The 18377-nt window shown below is 39.7% G+C and overlaps 3 protein-coding genes and 1 long non-coding RNA gene across 5 annotated transcripts in view; 3 read left to right on the forward strand and 1 right to left on the reverse strand.

The window, feature by feature from the left end:
- Nucleotides 1-452: 452 nt before the first annotated feature.
- Nucleotides 453-7920, forward strand: LOC148885149 (uncharacterized). The gene is made up of 5 exons (XM_089018768.1): nt 453-908; nt 1612-1721; nt 5424-5516; nt 6517-6687; nt 7539-7920. The coding sequence occupies exons 1-5, from the start codon at nt 578-580 to the stop codon at nt 7689-7691; spliced, it is 858 nt and encodes a 285-aa protein (XP_088874894.1). The 5' UTR covers nt 453-577; the 3' UTR covers nt 7692-7920.
- Nucleotides 7921-8861: 941 nt separating this feature from the next.
- On the forward strand, nt 8862-13753 carry LOC148885150 (E3 ubiquitin-protein ligase TRIM69). The gene is made up of 9 exons (XM_089018767.1): nt 8862-9039; nt 9694-9795; nt 9887-9988; nt 10954-11088; nt 11177-11314; nt 11523-11571; nt 12669-12695; nt 12789-12815; nt 12907-13753. The coding sequence occupies exons 1-9, from the start codon at nt 8980-8982 to the stop codon at nt 13464-13466; spliced, it is 1200 nt and encodes a 399-aa protein (XP_088874893.1). The 5' UTR covers nt 8862-8979; the 3' UTR covers nt 13467-13753.
- A 638-nt stretch (nt 13754-14391) lies between these two features.
- Nucleotides 14392-18377, forward strand: part of recql5 (RecQ helicase-like 5) — a 13785-nt gene continuing 9799 nt past the window's right edge. For both annotated transcript variants that reach the window (XM_089018502.1, XM_089018501.1), the window contains exons 1-7: nt 14392-14521; nt 14699-14820; nt 14907-15428; nt 15509-15605; nt 15679-15790; nt 16844-17006; nt 17081-17163. In XM_089018502.1, the coding sequence (XP_088874628.1) occupies nt 14410-14521; nt 14699-14820; nt 14907-15428; nt 15509-15605; nt 15679-15790; nt 16844-17006; nt 17081-17163 (1211 nt within the window). In that variant the 5' untranslated portion in view covers nt 14392-14409. The remainder of the gene's footprint in view (nt 14522-14698; nt 14821-14906; nt 15429-15508; nt 15606-15678; nt 15791-16843; nt 17007-17080; nt 17164-18377) is intronic.
- Nucleotides 17634-18377, reverse strand: part of LOC148885152 (uncharacterized) — a 2160-nt gene continuing 1416 nt past the window's right edge. The window contains exons 3-4 of the long non-coding RNA XR_016118034.1: nt 18363-18377; nt 17634-18288 (exon numbers count right to left, since the gene is read on the reverse strand). The exon at nt 18363-18377 is cut by the window's right edge and continues 104 nt beyond it. This is a non-coding gene — a long non-coding RNA (uncharacterized LOC148885152). The remainder of the gene's footprint in view (nt 18289-18362) is intronic.

The raw sequence follows: 18377 nt of genomic DNA on the forward strand, positions 1-18377 counted from the left end.
AACATTCGATGCTCGGGCCTAGCAACATTTCCTAAACTGAGGTGTAAAAAGTTGCCATAGTTGGTTGGCTCGTTCCATGCAAGTAGAGAGTACAGTGATACCTCGGGTTTCGACCATAATCCGTTTCAGAAACCTGTTCGAAAACCGATTTGTTCAAAAACCGAAACAGCACTTTCCATTAAATTCAATATAAAAATCTTAATCCGTTCAAAGTCTAGAAAACAACTTTTTAACTATTTCGCCGCATAAACCGGATAAAAACTTAATAATAATGCAGCATCTGAGATTGTTTTCTATTGCATAGCCATTATCACCAAGTCCACACTTTGGCCTCTTGTGTGAGTTAAACAAATCATCACAATGAGGCACCCCCGGTTTCTAGGGTAACGGGGAACCACTTCAAGCATTCAGACCTCCGAGCTGGGATGTCGAAGAAACGTGAATGACAACAGTGTCATTATTACATCTGAAACGTCAAAGAAATAACTATTGGCACGTGTTTAACGTGTAAAATGTTCGCAGATGTACTTTTTCCCCCATTGTTAACCAACCAGTAAGCGGTCTGTAAGTCTGACCGATGCCCTGTGACGTCAGAGCACCTTCATCGACACATAATCGCGGTGGGGCGTTTACAGACTGCCGGACACTTGGGGATCCCACTTGGAGAGTGCATGTGGACTGTCAGCCTGTTGGATTATTACACCATGTGGAAAGTCTCCGAGGCTTCGCGCCTGTACGGAGGCACACATGTAAGAAGATGACAACTTTGGTGTTCAACCTGATGGTTTTGGGAACATCTCAGAAAGCAACATCAAGTGTTTACACAGCCGAAATGTCGGCAACTACAAATCCAACCATCCCTTCCTATCAGATGACATCGAATCAAGTAACCGTGATCGCTGCGTGTTGTGAGTACATTTGTAAATCGCTTTTCAAATCATCTTTTTTCCTCTTTATTGCATTGTGACCTAGTTTAGATAGTCTCGGTTAGAACGAGAAATTACATCATTTTTCTTGAATGAATTAAAAGTGACGACTTCCCTTTTTAACCGTTAGAACACTAGGTTCCTCTCATACACATTTATAATCACCGGATAGTGTTATTTTTTATTTGTTTTACAATATATCAAATTTTAAATGAAATATGGACAACCGGAAAAGATTTGGTGAATCGTCAAAATAAAAGTTTTGTGAAAATAAATGACCGGTTGAAATGCTCGTCAAGCTAGTTTGAGCGAGGAAAATGTTTTCTTCATTTGTCTGGCAATCAATTCACAAAAAACACGAAGTGCGCAGATTATATTTGGTTTATGGGCCACATAAAATAGTGTAATGTTCGATGCTTTATTTTCCTTTTACTATCAAGCTCTAACGGTTCTTGACTGCCAGGCAACGTAAACGGGCTTATTCGATTACACTAGTCAATGTTATTTTAAGCATCTTTTTTATTGACAAACAGGCTTTCAAGTGTACTGTAATTCGATTCCAATAGTCAACTTTATTTTAAGTATCTTTTTTGGGGTGTGGGGGGTATTGTTGATCTTTGGAAAGAGTAAAATAAGAAACTCGAGTCTTGTTTATCTGAGATGAAGCCTTTTCTTTGTCACGCAGTTTCCTCCCTGGTGTTTTTTGTTGTGATTGCGGTACTCCTGTCCATCATTTACCGCAAGGATCCTCAGTGCTGCAGATTGTGCTCCTATCAGGGCCCACATGCAGATACGGTAAGCTCTTGGAACAACAAGAGAAGAAAAAAAGGGAAAATAAAAGCCTTTTGTGCTGAGTGGGCTAATGAAGTGGTCGGTATGTTTTGTTTCCATTTGAAATTGCTAAGAGACAAGCCCCCCTAACACACCATGTGATCTAATTAGCAAGTGTCACATTCAATTTGCGGAGCGGTGTGATAAGTTTTATATTTAAGCTGATATGACAACAATCAGAAAGCTTTTAATAGTACAAATACATTTGCAATCTACAGTAGCAAAATTGAAAAGGGTGGCAAGGAAGGGGGTCAAAAGATAAATCAAAGTACTGGTAACATCCGACTTACGACCGACCGAGTTCCGTTCCGACCAAAGTCAAAATGGTCGTAAGTCGAAATCCACCAACAGAATATTGAGTTTTAGGACTGCATAAACATTAGATTCAACATAAGAAACCTTAGGCTCTCTTCTTTCAGCAGAAAAAAATAATTACAGGTAACATCCGACTTACGACCGAGTTCCGTTCCGACCAAACGGTCGTAAGTCAAAATGGTCGTAAGTAGAAATCGTAAGTAGAAATGTGCCATCACACGGTCGATTGCTGTGCGAGAATGGAGATGCTGGCTGGCCGATAAATAAATAGCTGTACACATTTGTATTTTTGTTCTGCGTTTGTTTCAACGAAAGAAACAGAGTCAGTGATAGCGCTGGCGTAATGTAAACACGCCAACGAGGGTTACGCTTTCATTCCTTTTTGCTTCCTCTTCTTGACTTCTTCCTCACTTCTCCGAGTCCCTGGGGTGTGAAGTTTTTGACCGTTATCTTCTTATGACAGAAGGACATGAGTCACATGACTCATCGCTCACCCCAACCGACAGGAAACTCTGTTCTGTTAGAATTTTACCGGAGACAGCGTGAACCGCGGCAAAGAACTAACAGAGCGTTTCTTTCACCGATAACAAACTCCGATTGAAGCAAAGCGTTGGCCACAATGTGGTCAAGAGTACATCTCTATCCTGTATAGAAAATGCCATTTTGAATAAATCACAGGTGGTGTTTAAAATGTGACTGAGGAACCACATAGCTGTCTTATCTATTTGAGTTACTTCTGGGTTGATTGAACGCTAGCGCGTGTGGCTGCCGCTGCTCACCCACAGCAAAACTTGTGCCTGCAACTGTAAAGATCTATGCTTGTCTGTGGATGTCAAGTGTCCTTGAGAGCTTTGAAAGCCGCTTAGAAATAAAATGTACAGTATTATTATTATTATTATTATTATTATTATTATTATTATTATTATTATTATTATTATTATTTAAAATTTCTCCACTGCGAGACTAATAAAGGCAAATCCAATTATTATTATTATTATTATTATTATATTTAATGGCGTTTTGTTTTCATGGAAGAGCGAAAAACGGACGAAGGCATTTGTTGATTAAATGTAAATTAAATGTATTATTATTATTCATTTATAAGCGCCTTTCAAAACTCTCAAGGTCACTTTACAGTCATAGGATAAGTTTTTCTGTGGGTGAGCAGCGGCAGCCACACATGCCAGTGTTCACTCAACCCGGAAGTAACTCAAATAGAATAGTAAGACAACATTAATACTTATGATTGGCCAGGATTTTGTCTTAATAGACTAACTGCAAAGTAGTAGCTGCTTTGGAAACGACTTCTGCGCGGTGTGTTTAATGGCCGCCAAGAAAATAGGACTTTTCAAAAACTGATTATTGGCGTTAGGTCAAAGGTTCCTCTGTCATTATTTGGTCCATTTAATAATTTTCCCAATTCTTTTGGTTAGTCCTCTGTGGCACATTTCCATGTCTTGGACTTCATCGTCACATACCTTCCCCTTGCTTGTTGAATGCAGCATGAATAGTGGACAGATCCCACTGTGGGTGTTGGGGGACACAAGGAGACAATGGGGACTCCTTTTGAGGTTGCGCCGCTGAAAAAGGCGCACCCGCCATTGGGATCCTCCCCCGACTTTTCGTTGCTGATTTTACACGGTTGTGCTTTTTCACACAAGCTGAGTCAAAAGGCTTAGACAAAAGGACAATGTTGCTTTTTTTCACCTCTCTCCCGTTTTTTTTTTTTTGCTTCTTAAAGGACAACCGACACGTCCGGACAAGTTGTGTCCATAATTTGGAAAATCACTTCAAATGACTTCTACTAAGCGCATTTTACAAAGATTCCACAGCATATAGCTAATATTTTACCTTTTAAGACTCACGCTGAATATTCAGGAAGTCTTGTTTTCGAGTTGACGATGCCTAACGTGACGTCACGGAGGGAACGCCCCTGACCGAGAAAGCGGCACACAGTGCATTTTGGGTACTTCTTTTCATCTGAAAACACCGTGTTGATGGTGAAATCAGAAAGTCATTTTGACTTACGACCATTTCAATTTACGACCGTTTGGTTGGAACGGAACTAGGTCGTAAGTTGGATGTTACCTGTATATCGATATCTAAAAGTTTTCCAAATATAAGGCACAACACATTATAAGGCGTGAATGAGTTATAACATCCTGCTAAATTGAGGCAGGCAACAAATTAGACTTTGTTGAAACGCTAACCTAAATGACATACATGGTCATAACGTGTTGTGGAGTGTGCTCGTTAAGCATTGCAGTCAAAAGGGGAATGAAGAGATGGTGAAAAGGCCACACTGTGTGGTTTGTTGCCTAGGGACTCCCATGACACAGTAGGACGCCATATTGTTCCCCATACAAAGGGGGGACTCATTTAGACAAAAGACAATTATCTCCTTTTCCTCACATAGACCCCCCCCCCCTCGCCTTCCTCAAGATACCAACACCTCATATAGTGAGACGTTGACAGGTTGTGATGTAAAAGGGGGGTGGGAATGGGAGGGGGCATGGAATTCATGGGGTGGTGGTCTTATTGATGAGATAATTTATGGTATCGTAAAGCGGCTAATGTCCCACTGTGATGAAACAAGGCATGAAAATCAGGCCAAAAGGGAACAAAAATCTGTCATTTGGGTGTAGTAAGTCAACTTACCGTATTTTCTGGTGTATTAGGCGCACCCCAAAAAAAAAAGCCTAATACCACATTGCGAGATGCAGGCAGCTGTCAAGTGTTTTCGCCAGTGGCGGACCGTCAAGGTGAAGCTGGAACAAAGCGCTAACATGAAAAAAGGGGAATGCAGCGCCCTTGTGGAAAAGAAAAAAAAGGCCATGGCCAGCGCTTTATCGGCACCCAAGCATGAAAAAAAAACTCGAACAAATTCGACATCATATTATCAATTCCCAAATAAATTCGTGAATGGCAGTGAATGAGTTCAAATACAGGGTGCGCCTTATAATAATAATAATAATAATAATAATAATAATAATAATAATAATACATTTGATTTATAAGTGCCTTTCAAAACTCACAAGATCATTTTACAGGCACACGATAAGTTTTTCTGTGGGTGAGCAGCGGCAGCCACACGCGCCAGCGTTCAATCAACCCGGAAGTAACTCTGCTAGATTCAGTTAGCTAATAGATAGCTAACAGATAGCTAGCTTGACCTTCACTCAACCCGGAAGTAACTCAGGTGGAAAGCTAGCTAGCTAATAGACCGCTAATAGATAGCTAAGTAACTCGGATAGAAAGCTATACTCCGGTGCGCCTTTATACACCGAAATATATGATATTAGCTGACCTTTTCAACCCTCCGACATGCTTATATGTTTTGTTGTTTTCCAGGATGCTCCTCCTCAGTTCTACAGCAGCAGACAGACGCTGGTGGGCTCACCTTGTTTTGAGCAAACACGCTTCTCAGATGCCAGCGTCACGCATGTAAGCGAATGTTTGTACATGTGAACACCTGAGAACATTTTGCACAACATTCGTCACGTGTGACAACGTATTGTTTGAATAAGTGCCAGTGTGAGTACATCAGTCAAAGCTGAACGTCATTCTTTGGAAAAGTACAATTTAAGCTCTTGCGTTGATTCTTGGTCGGCGTTGTGTAAACAGACGAAGGAGCTTGTGAATGTCGTGTTCAGTTTGTTATTTTCGGCGTTGCCCACGTTGCCTCGGGAATGTACAGTCAAACCTGAGTTTTCGAACGTAATTCGGTTTTCAACCAAAAATTTCCTTTTTTATGCCTCGGTTTACAACTGAAAATGAGTTGTTGAGCAAACTGAGCGCAAGTGAATGCACCACTCGCCTCCCCTCCACTTCCTGGTACAGTGATAAGGTGTCACTGTACCTGGCTTACGAACTTAATTGGTTCCCAGACAGAGTGTGTAAAGCGAAAAGCGAAAAGTGTGTATCCCAAAAATTAATTTACCATAGGAAACCATTAAAATGAGAATAATCCGTTCCCAGGTCCCCATAAAACATAATTTTCTACTTTTCTAAGCCTTAAAACTACACAAAATATACATTCTTTTATGTATAATAAATGGTGCTATGTTATTATGATGAAAGAAATAAATGGTATTGTAATTAAAGAAATAAACTGTACTGGATAATAAAAGTCGTTTTATTTACCCTTGAGATGGTTGTTCATGGCTTGATGGAATGGAGTGACCGGTTTCATCAGCATTAAACACTTGATGAGGAACGTAGCCTTCTTCTTTCACCATCTTGAGGAATGATCCCTTGTCGGTGCTTTCTCTGCCATAATTTTACCTTGTTCCTCATCAATTGTGTTCTGTTTAGCTGGGTTGATAGCCTTTTGTCTTGGTTTTTGCAGTGTGCCGTATGAATATGTGTAATGTGTCTGTCTTTCCAAATAACCTCTCCCCCCCCAAACTGTGTTTTAATGGCCTTTGTGTGACGATATGTGCAGGGGAGTCCGCTGTTCTATGTCGGCTTGCCCTCCAGCTACGGTCTGCCCGCTCTGGAGGCCCCCCTGCCTAGGCTTCCCTCCTACGAAAGTGTCCGAAAAAAGGATCGCCAGAGGCAGATCCACATGATGATTGCAGACCGCTTTGGCCTCAATGGGCCCATTGAGACGGAGGTAGGATGCATACAACTCCGTGTAGGCACACTTCCTAGATGACAAAGGCTTTATTTTAAGTTTTTTTGTTAAAAATTGGGAAATCAAGATACAGTTTCAATAATCTTATGTAACAGGCATTAAGCTCGGGCTTTTGAAGGGCCGATGATCAAGTATTGTATACATGACAATCAGAGCTCATTTGAAGACAGACGGCATCCGGGGTGCAATACGCAAATCCCAACGCTCATTGCCGGCGGCTACATTTCAAGGTTTTACTGTGTAAGGTGAAAAGTGTGTATCTCAAACATTAATTTTCCATAGGAAACCATTGAAATGAGAATATTCCGTTCCTAGGTCCCCATAAAACATAATTTTCTACTTTCTAATTTTCTAAACCTTAAAACTACAGAATATACCTTATTTTATGTATAATAAGTGTGCTGTGGTATTGTAATTAAAGAAATAAACTGTACCGTGTAATAAAGTGGTTTTATTTACGTTTATGATGGTCATCTTGAGGAATGATTCCTTGTAAGCTTTGGCAGCTTTATCGTCAGAACTGGCTGCCTCACCATGACAAATGACACTATGAATCCCCGTACGACACTTAAAGTTCTCAAACCATCCGTGGCGTATCCGTACTTTCTCGTGACGACAAGGCTAATCTAACCACGGTGTCAATAAATGCATTGATGAATCCCTTGAATGCATAGCAACAAGGCCGGTGTAGTCACACCGTCAATAACATTTTGAAACCAGGCGCCCTTGTAAGGACAACTTGACAATTCCTCGGAATTTGAATCTTATTTCAGATCTCGACATACAAAAGTGTTCATCTTTGATATTTTATTGTCCAACATTCTTCACAGCCACCTCCGTCATACGAGGAGAGTGTCCGTCGGTCTGTGGAACTTCCGGATCATATCCTCTCACCAAGTTTGGATGCTTCGCCCACACTGAGTGATCACACCAACTCTGGACCAGATAACTTTGAGAGCCACGGGATTGTCCTGCCTGTATGATACGGATTCTAGCAGACGTTTGATGAATGGAAAGAACTGGACAAACGGGTGCATTTTAAAACCATAAAAGGGTTTGGAACATTCATCACAAATGTGTTGATTGAAAATACCTCAAGGCTGACTTTGGGATATAAGGAGCTGGCCAACCAAAAAAAGTTCAACACACGATGAAAAAGACTTACTGATGCCATGAAAACTGTGACCTGATGGACTTAAAATGCCAAAAACAAGTGTTATTTGTTTGTATTTTTTGGGGGGGCGGGGGCAGGGGGGTTATAAAAAATATTGTGTCTGTGAAAGATAGTTTCATCTTTTCTTATATCAACTTATTTTTGACTGTGTTTTAAAAAATGTCGACATTTTCAGGATTTTAACATTTTTATTTCATTTTAAATATATGTATATGTATTCTAATTGATTAATACTTGACCTATTTTAAACTAATACTGATATCAATACAATTATTTTCGAATTATTTTCCATCGATAGTAACACAGGTACATGTACACTTCCGGAGCAGACAGTGGTAACCACATGACCGTAGAAACATGGCTGCCAAGCCTGCTGAGAGTAATGCTGGCAAACGATAGAAAAAGCCGAAGTTCTCTGAAGAGCTGAGCGTCAGTCTGATATGTAAACAACCAACCTTTTGCACTGTACAAGTATTGATAAATTTTCGATTTTTTTTAGTAGTACAAGTAGTACAGGTACTTTATAGCAGACAGTGGCGACCTCACCATGACCGTAGAAACATGGCTGCCAAGTATGCCCCGAATAATGTCGGCAAACGACGAAAAAAAACGAACTCCTCCGAAGAGCCGAGCGTCAGACTGATATGTAAACAACCTTTCGCACTGCAGCAGGCAGTACAACCCCTCATCTTTTACGCGAGTAAACGACGGACTGAGTTGCTTTTTGTGGCGTGCGACAAGAAAGGTAAGACTTTTGTGTTTTACGACTGAAAATGCATTAAAAAAGTTCGATGTACAAGCCCTGCTCATGAAGGTGACACGCATAAATAATTTGGAGGTGTTATATTGCGTATTTGGTGCAGTTCGGTGCGTAAATGTCCGAGTCTTGGTCTATCCTGGACTGAGAAGGAACGCTGTCACAAACAAAATAGAAAATACGTGTTTTTTCATCTGAATATTTTGAACCATTTCCTTTAAAAGTAAATGGGATTTTTGTGTGTGTTATATTTGTGCATTTTCTTTCAGCATCGTCCACGTTTCGAATCTCACCGTTTGTGACATTCTTCTGGAAGGTATCCCACCAAAAGGCAGTTAACATGTTTCAATGTTTTCACTTCTTTGCTGAACCCATAAAAAGCTTGGCCATCAAAATAAAGGTAACTTATTTCTCCAGAAAGAAGTGAATGTGTAAACTGAATTTGCTCATGGCCTCTTAGGTCACCTTCGTGAATGAGTGAATAGATTTTTTTATTTCATTGGGAGTTTAACTTGACCCTATTTGCTCATAAGATGTTTCGACACTACGACCATTTCAACTTACGACCGACCGTTTGGTCGGAACGGAACTCGGTCGTAAGTCGGATGTTACCTGGAATTATTTTCTTCTGATGAAAGAAGAGCGCCTAAGGTTTCTTATGTTGAATCTAATTTTTATGCAGTCCTCAAACTCAATATACTGTGGGTCCTGCAATTTGAATGAAAATGACAAAAACCCTGGCACTGGAGTGGACCCATTTTTTTGCACATCATCTGCGAGTGAATGAGTTAAGTACACTATTTTCCGGTGTATAAGGCGCACCCAAAAGCCTTGATTTTTTTTTCAAGCGCATGTGGCTGCCGCTGCTCACCCACAGAAAAAAAACTGATGCTGTGACTGTAAAGTGACCTTGAGAGTTTTGAAAGGCACTTAGAAATGAAATGTATTATTATCATAATAATTTTTTGCACATCGTATGGCAATGAATGAGTTAAAACGTCAACTTTTCAACCTCAAATCTGTTCCCGACAAATGTCCTCGATTTGCCTTTCAGAAATCGGGCTTCAAATCCAAGAAAAAGAAGACGTCAGATTACTTGGATGAAGAGCAGCAATTTGTTGTGGAACTGGCTCGAGATCTTGGTCGAGTGTGTCAGGTGGAATTGACACTTTCTACACCGGTTATGTCATTAACCTTTTTTCCATCAAAACTACCACCGACTTGCTTCTTTTTTGTGCCCATTAAAGAGTGCGTCAGTCCTGGAGAACATCTGGAACAAGGATGAGATTTGGCCCACCCCTCTCTGCTGGTTCTTCATTCTGGAATGGGCATCCATGTTAGAAAGAAAGGTATTTTTTTTCGAGTACAGTGATACCTCGGTTTACGAACCCCTTGGCTTACGAACTTTTCGGTTTACGAACATTAAATTTATGAAAACTTTACCTTGGCATACAAACTATTTTTCGGGATACACACGGAGCTGCCACAATGAGTGATGTGTCGTTCGCAAACGAGCCCAATAAATAGCTAGGAATTAGTAAATAAGGTTTTAAGTTCAGTAAATATTACCTCTAGCTAGCTAGATAGCTAGGTATCTATTAGCTGTAATAATGAATAATGAATAATAATACATTACATTTTAAGTGCCTTTCAAAGCGCTCAAGGACACTTTACAGTCACAGACAAGCATAGGTACTATACTAAATAAAATACAATCACAAATAGAATGTAATGAATAAAATACAATTATAAATAGAAACAAGAAAGAGAGCTACACAGAAAATGCAATTTTAAATAGCTATTTATGAGTTATTGGCTAGCTAGCTAGCTTTATATCAGTTACTTCCGGGTTGAGTGAAGGTTGGCGCAAATGTATTGTATTGTATGGATTTGCCTTTACTAGTCTCGCAGTGGAGAAATTTACATTATTATTATTATTATTATTATTATTATTATTATTATTATTATTATTAACCCTAACCCTAACGAAATGTGTCATTATTATTATCATTATTATTTATTATTATTATTATTATTATTAACCCTAACCCTAATGAAATGTGTCATTATTATTATTATTATTATTATTATTATTATTATTATTATTATTATTATTATTATTAACCCTAACTCTAATGAAATTTATCATTATCATTATTATTATTATTATTACTACTATGAACTCTAACCCTAACGAAATGTATTATAATTATTTTTTTTAATTTATTATTATTATTATTATTATTATTATTATTATTATTATTATTATTATTATATCGATCCACAAGGGCGGGACTTTTTTTTCAATCCACAGAAGAGGCCCATGCAGACCGACGGCTGGCCAGAAAGCGACGGTGACGAAAAGCGTCATCCGACGAGCCAGCAGGATACGCAGAAAGCTAAATTAGCCCTCCTCCAATGGATGAAAGAGCTGAAATCTCGGCCTGAGGCAAGTAGCTGGAACTGATTTTTGTTCCTCCCCAAATTTCTGTCACAAATTCTTTTCGACCCGCGCATTCAAATTGATTGTGATGCAGCAAAGCGTTTGGCCGGGCGAAACGGTGGCAAACATCCTGGAGGACTTGAATTCAGCTCGGCGTTGGGGCCGCGTGCCCGACCTTCTGTGTGCTATGGAGCTGCTTTTGTGGACTGTGATGCTCCAGGATGCAGATAAGGTTGTTATAAGGTGGTTCTTTTGACTTTAAAATCGCAACCGCGAGAGTCGACATTCTAATGACTTTGCCAAATTCATCACGGCCCTCGAGAGGAAAACGTAGCGACAATGTGGCCCGCGGCAAAAAAATGACTTTGACACGCTTGCTTTAGTAGTTGATTGGATATGGATCATAGCCAAGTTTGAGCTTTTGTTTTTGTACCTCACAGGATACAATCCCGCAGCAATGGTTGATGTGGAAGCAAAAAACAAAGATTGGTAAGAAAACAATCTTATATACGTTTCATTGTTTATGTATGGATCATATTGTTTTGTTTTACGTCTGTGTAAGCTCTCGGTCGTCGTACAGGAGTGGTCCATCGATGAGAAGGATTCTTCAGCCTTCATCTGTACTTCTTTGAAGGTGGCGGACGTTTCGCTTCTTATCCGAGAGGCTTCGTCAGCGCACTAAAATCTTTTGCTGGTAGTTTTGGTCTCATATATATATATATCCCTACTGTCCAGCCGTGGCGGTACCGGACTCTGCTATGATTGGTCCATGCTCTCAGGTTGGGGGGAGCAGAGGACTACTCCCTGCAGCTACACTGATTACTTCTATTGTCCTGACTGATTATGATAGGTTAAAAGTGATCGTTCGTTCCTGGTTCATCGCTTTTCAGGGTGTTAGAAGTGGGATGGTGAAATCAGCAGGAAGCCAGGTGTTGAACAGAATAAGTTATTTTAATCTTGTAGACAGCGGGGACATTGTGAGGTCGGTTGAGGAGAGAAAAAGAAGAAGGGAGAGAGATAGACGCGCTGGGAGAGCACTTATGTAAGACGGACAGGATGTGATGTAATAGGATGTGACGTAATAGGATGTGACATCATGTAAAGGCAGGCAGGATATAACGCATCAGGAAGTCAAAGAAAAATATGATTAAAGATGTTCGTATAGCGAATTACCCCAACAGATTACTTCTATTGTCCTGCGTGAGTATGAGGTCTACGAGTGGCCTGATTGCCCCATTTGATGTGCTATCACCTCATCTGCACAACTAAGCCGATGTTGCCTAAGAAGTCGGTTGTAGAAACGATCCAAATTGAACCTCACCCCACCATGGCGATTTAGTGAAGGGTTTTGCTGTTTCTTTTACGCCCCTTTCAAGCCATCTATTTTCTTTCGCTAAGATTTTAACCTCATTGTCGTCAAATGAGTGGTTGCTAGCTTTTAGGTGTATATGTACTGCAGATTGAGAAACATCCGACACCTTCAAAGAAGTACACATGACGACAGAAGAAACCTTCTCATCGTTTGTTTTGTTTTGTTTTATGTGCATCTTTCCATTTTTTTTTTTTATTTTTTGCATTTTTTTCAGGTGCTATACCTTACATTCCTCTACCAGGTTAGTGATCTGTTGACCAACCTCCGGTGTACATTTTAAATATTGAAGCACTACTTCATTGGAATAAAATGTACTTTTTTGGTGGGGGGGCAGTATGGGAATGGATCACAGATGCTGCAGGTACAGTGTTAATTTTCTTAGCATCGATATTATGATCAAGCATACCTCAACTATTTTGTTGTCAATTCAAGAATTGTATGTTCTGTGTCAGTGGAAGTGACCCTGAACCAAGATACGGCCAATCCCGATCTTCTCATCTCGGATGATCAGAAAAGGATGCGTTGCGGCTTTGAGAGAAAAGACATCCCCAATTACCGCCAGCGCTTCGACGGTTGGTGGTGCGCGGTCGGATCGCTAGGCTATGAATCGGGACGCCGCTACTGGGAGGCCGAAGTGGGTGAGCGCGACTGGCGGCTGGGCGTGGCCAAGGAGTCGGCTCTGAGGAAAGGTTTCAAATCCCTCAACACCCACACGGGTTACTTCACCCTGCGTCTGGAAAGGGGCACCGAGCTAAAGGCGCTCACCGTGCCCTTCACCTCCCTGCCGCCGGGCCTCATCCCTCGAAAAGTGGGCGTTTACCTTGACTACGAAGGTGGCCAGTTGTCCTTTTATGACGCGGACAGACGCGTCCATATCTACACTTATAACGAGCGCTTCGGAGAGAAGCTCTTTCCACTGTTTGGCACAGTAGAGATTATTGATGATCTGGTGATCAGGACTCCTGAAGCCAAAAGCCGATGTCTCTGCGCCACATCCTGCCTGTGGGGGTGATTTCTTGTCAACTTTTCCTTCAATAGATCCACTAGATATCCTATTATGGAATATAAAGGTTACAAAGTTATGCAAATATACTAATCACTTGGGAGGAATGAAAAATCCTGCTGCCTGAGCCCATTGTTGTGCTTTTAAATAGCTTCAAGGTGTGACCACTCTTTATGCTGCTGCTACTTTCCTCGTTCCTACGATCAAATTGAAAACTGTATTTGGAAGGAGAACTGTAGGATATTCATTGTCGTGTACTGTACTAGTAATCATATACTGAATAAAGCAAATTAATGACCGTACTTGCTGTCTCTTGTTTAATTTGACAGGTGTCACATGAACAATAATTATAAGCATCGTCATCGTTTGCGGTAGAGTGCAGAGTGACGTGTAAAATGTAAACAAAATAGTAGCATAATCTACGAATATAAATAGTGAAAAACTGGATGGGTGTCGCGTTGAACATGATTTTTTTCAACAGTAAATAGCTGCATTGGAAGTTGAAAAAAAAATAGATCTACATTTGTGACGATGCAGTTGCAGCTACACCATATTAGACTTAATACAATGTAAAGAAGGTGAATTAGTGGCCATTTCAAATTAATAACTTTTTTGAAGATTTCTATAATTTAATAAAAAAAAACATCAACGACTCGGTGACTGTTTTGCATGGAAATTATTGGTATAATTTCAGTAATCTGCAGCATTTTTGAAGAAAAAAAACACGTAAATTGGAGTCACCGAGAATTCATTTTTGTTGTTGTCAAAAACGGTTTTATTCATTACTAAGTCTTCCAATTGAATGACTCCTCCGAGAAATTAAACGATTTAACTACCAGGAAGATTCAATTTAAATATTTCACCAATTTGAAATAAAGTTAAAAAAAGGATTATTATTGACAGCGTCGACGGTGATGTCATCAATCTGCGACGCCGCCACCGAATTCTACTCATGGAGGCGCGAATAACAACACAAACTTTAAAACAAGCTTTAAATACCCATTTTGGGTTCGAGGACTTTAGATCTGAAGTACAGGAAAATATAATCAAAGCAGTTATTCAAGGTAAGGTTAATAATCAAGGGCATTGACGGATTTGCTCCGGCGCATTAATCTCCGATTCTTTGAATTTAGTCCACGCATAACAACGAAGGCGTACACGCTGTTCCTTGTCGTTAGCTGTGACGATTGACATGAAATGTTGCTGACGGGTTGTTTTTACAAAAGTGTGTCTTTCTGCAGGTGGCAGGGATGTATTTGTGTGCATGCCCACTGGGGCAGGAAAGTCCCTGTGCTATCAACTGCCTGCTGTCCTGGCTGCAGGAATCACGCTGGTTATTTCCCCGCTAATCGCTCTTATTCAGGTCCGTTTAGTTTCATAAATCACTTTTAAAACCCCACTAGGATTATTTGCCACTCACCAACGCTATTTCAATGTAATTTCTTCCAGGACCAAGTGGACCACTTGAGATCCCTGAACATCTCCGCTTGCTCCATCAACTCCAAACTCGCAGTAGGAGAACGACGTTTGATTCTTACAGATTTGCAGAGTGCAAACCCAAAGCTCAAGCTACTCTACATCACACCAGAGATGGTAGCTTCTCCATCATTCCAGCCTTACTTGACTGACTTGTGCTCCCGGGGACTGTTGTCATATCTGGCAGTGGATGAGGCTCACTGCGTCTCCCAGTGGGGTCATGATTTCAGACCAGACTACCTGAAATTGGGTGAATTACGCGCTCGCTTGCCTCAGGTTCCCTGTGTAGCACTCACAGCAACAGCGCCTAAAAAGGTCCAAGAGGACATTACGCAGTCCTTAAGGCTGCATATGCCGCTGTCTTTCACGACGCCGGTTTTTCGAAGTAATTTGCATTATGATGTCATCTTCAGCCAGCTTCTTCCAAATCCCTTTTTACACCTTCATGCTTTCATTCGGAAGGCGCTGGCTCTCGGCGGTGGCGCTAACGGACAGGTTGGTAGTTTGTAATGACACCAGTTGACACCTACGGTATTTACGATCCTGAAGAATCCTGATTTTTATGTTCTGGACAGGGTTGTGGGATTGTATATTGTCGGACCAGAGATGGTTGTGAAACCGTCGCCCATCAACTGACTAAACTGGGTGTCTTAGCAAAGCCTTATCATGCTGGTAAGTCTTCCACTATGGAGAGACTGGGAATCAAAGGGCTAATAGGATTATTTTTTATTTGTTTTGCATTCAGGTTTGAAAACAGGAGATCGCACAGAGGCACAGAGTGACTGGATGCAGGGTAAAGTGACCGTTATTGCAGCCACCATCAGTTTTGGTATGGGCGTAGACAAGGCTAATGTAAGGTAAAGCGGGAACTCTGTTCATATTTTTTATTTTTTTTCCACCCATCTTGTTGATACGGAAGAGCATTAGGGCCAGGTTGAAATATTTTTTTTTTCAACATGGGGTATTATTCGGAGAAAAAAAAGGTGCACATTTGCGAGTTTCAAATTTGCAAATTCGCTAGATATAAAGTCACAAATTTGCTAAATTTAAAGTCACAAATTTGCCAGATTTAAAGTCACAAATTTGCTAGATTCAAACTTGCAAATTTGCTAGATTTAAAGTCACAAATTTGCTGGTTGTAAAGTCACAAATTTGCAAGATTCAAACTTGCAAATTTGCTAGATTTAAATCTATCAAATTTGTGACTTTAAATCTAGCAAATTTGCGAGATTGAATCTTGCAAATTTGTGACTTTACAACCAGTAAATTTGTGACTTTAAGTCTAGCAAATTTGTGACTTTAAATCCAGCAATTTGTGACTTTAAATCTAGCAAATTTGTGACTTTGAATCTAGCAAATTTGCGACTTTAAATCTAGCAAATTTGCGACTTTAAATCTAGCACATTTGTGATTTTAAATCTAGCAAATTTGTGACTTTAAATCTAGCAAATTTGCGAGATTGAATCTTGCAAATTTGTGACCTTAAATCTAGCCAATTTGCAAATTTGAATCTAGCAAATTTGCGACTTTAAATCTAGCACATTTGTGATTTTAAATCTAGCCAATTTGTGACTTTGAATCAAGCAAATTTGCGAGTTTGAATCTAGCAAATTTGTGACTTTAAATCTAGCAAATTTGCGAGTTTGAATCTAGCAAATTTCTGACTTTACAACCAGCAAATTTGTGACTTTAAATCTAGCAAATTTGCGAGATTGAATCTTGCAAATTTGTGACCTTAAATCTAGCAAATTTGCCAATTTGAATCTAGCAAACTCGCAAATCTGCATTTTTTTTTCTCAGAGTAATAAATACCCTCTCTCTTAAAAATGTATATATTTCAACCTGGCCCTAATGCTCTTGCGTATGTTGAAGCCGCTTATAGCGTCAGTGGACTTTTATTGTGACCGCAGGTTTGTTGCCCATTGGAACCTTGCAAAATCCATGGCCAGCTATTACCAAGAATCCGGGCGAGCAGGAAGAGATGGACAGCTGTCCTTATGTCGTATTTACTACTCTCGAAAAGACAAAGAGCAAATCATGTTCCTCATCAATCAGGAGGTTGCCAGAAAACGGGTCAGTCTGGCAACAACGATTATAACATGAAGAGAAAAAAAACTTTTTTAAAATGTGTCTTTTTTTGACTCCAGGAAAAAAGAAAATCTGTGAAAGAATCGGACAAAACAGCCATTACGGACTTTGAAGCCATGGTGCGTTTTTGTGAGCAGGAAAGGTAAGTGATGACGTCACACAGTGTTTATTAACCTGTAGCAATAAAGTTAATCAAATGTCTTTTATCACATCGCCATCACTTTTGCTTTTATACGCTTGACTCCTACATTTTGAATGTTTTAGAAAAAAAGGATGAATTGGAAAAGGAGCATTTCCATTTCTGTACGGCAGGGGGCAGACTTGACCGGTTAGGAAGCAAAATTGGTTTTAAAAATAATAATAATAAAAAAAAATATTTAAAAAAATAATAATAATTAAAAAAAATATAAAAATAATAATAATAACAATAATAGTAATAATAGTAATAAAAATAATAATAATAATAGTAATAAAAATAAAAAAATAAAAATAATAATAAAAATAATAATATAAATGAAAATAATAATAAAAATAATAATACAAATAAAAATAATAAATAAAAATAAGTAAACAAAATTAACAAATAAGAAAAATAATAATAAATAAAAGAAAAATAATAATAATAATACCTTTTATTCATAAGCACCTTTAAAAACTCTCAAGGACACTTTAAAGTCACAGGATAAGTTTTATAAAACATTCATGACAAAGAAGTTAAAGCAAGCAATGGAAAATATGTGAACGTGTTGTAAAATACATGACCAAAAAAAAAAGCGCCTTCGCTTAAAACGTCACGTTTCCTTCACCCAACGTTGAATTCTGGTTTTGGTGGCGTCCTGTCCTCCGACCAGGAGCTCAATGTGCCCGGTAGTTTCAAGGAATGTCGATTATCTTGACAGTCAGCTTCCGAAAGGTGTGTTGAGGAGTGAGTCAGGCCATCCAACATTTGTCGAGGGGGAGTTTTCCGAGTCATTTCCACTCGATTCAACATTTTGAATGGATTTCGACTTACGACCATTTCGACTTACGACCGTTTGGTCGGAACGGAACTCGGTCGTAAGTCGGATGTTACCCGTCCGTATATGCGGTGGAATCTTTGTCAAATGCGCTCAGTAGAAGTCATTTGAAGTGATTTGACGCATTATGGACGCAACTTGTCCGGAGGTGTCGCTTGTCCTTTAAACATTTGCCCCTTCCTTTTTGCCCCTGCGGCAACAGCAACAAAAGTATGTCGCGCAGATCAGGACGGCCATGGCAACAACAACCACTGCAGGAAAGCAAATAAGGATTGAGTTTGACCCCAATTCAGTTGTTGATTGACAGTAGAGAGCGAAGACTCACGGATGAATGTTAAGA

The sequence above is a fragment of the Hippocampus bargibanti genome, linkage group LG17 (assembly GCF_051943395.1).
Source record: "Hippocampus bargibanti isolate YZ-2025 linkage group LG17, ASM5194339v1, whole genome shotgun sequence".
Taxonomy (NCBI): domain Eukaryota; kingdom Metazoa; phylum Chordata; class Actinopteri; order Syngnathiformes; family Syngnathidae; genus Hippocampus; species Hippocampus bargibanti.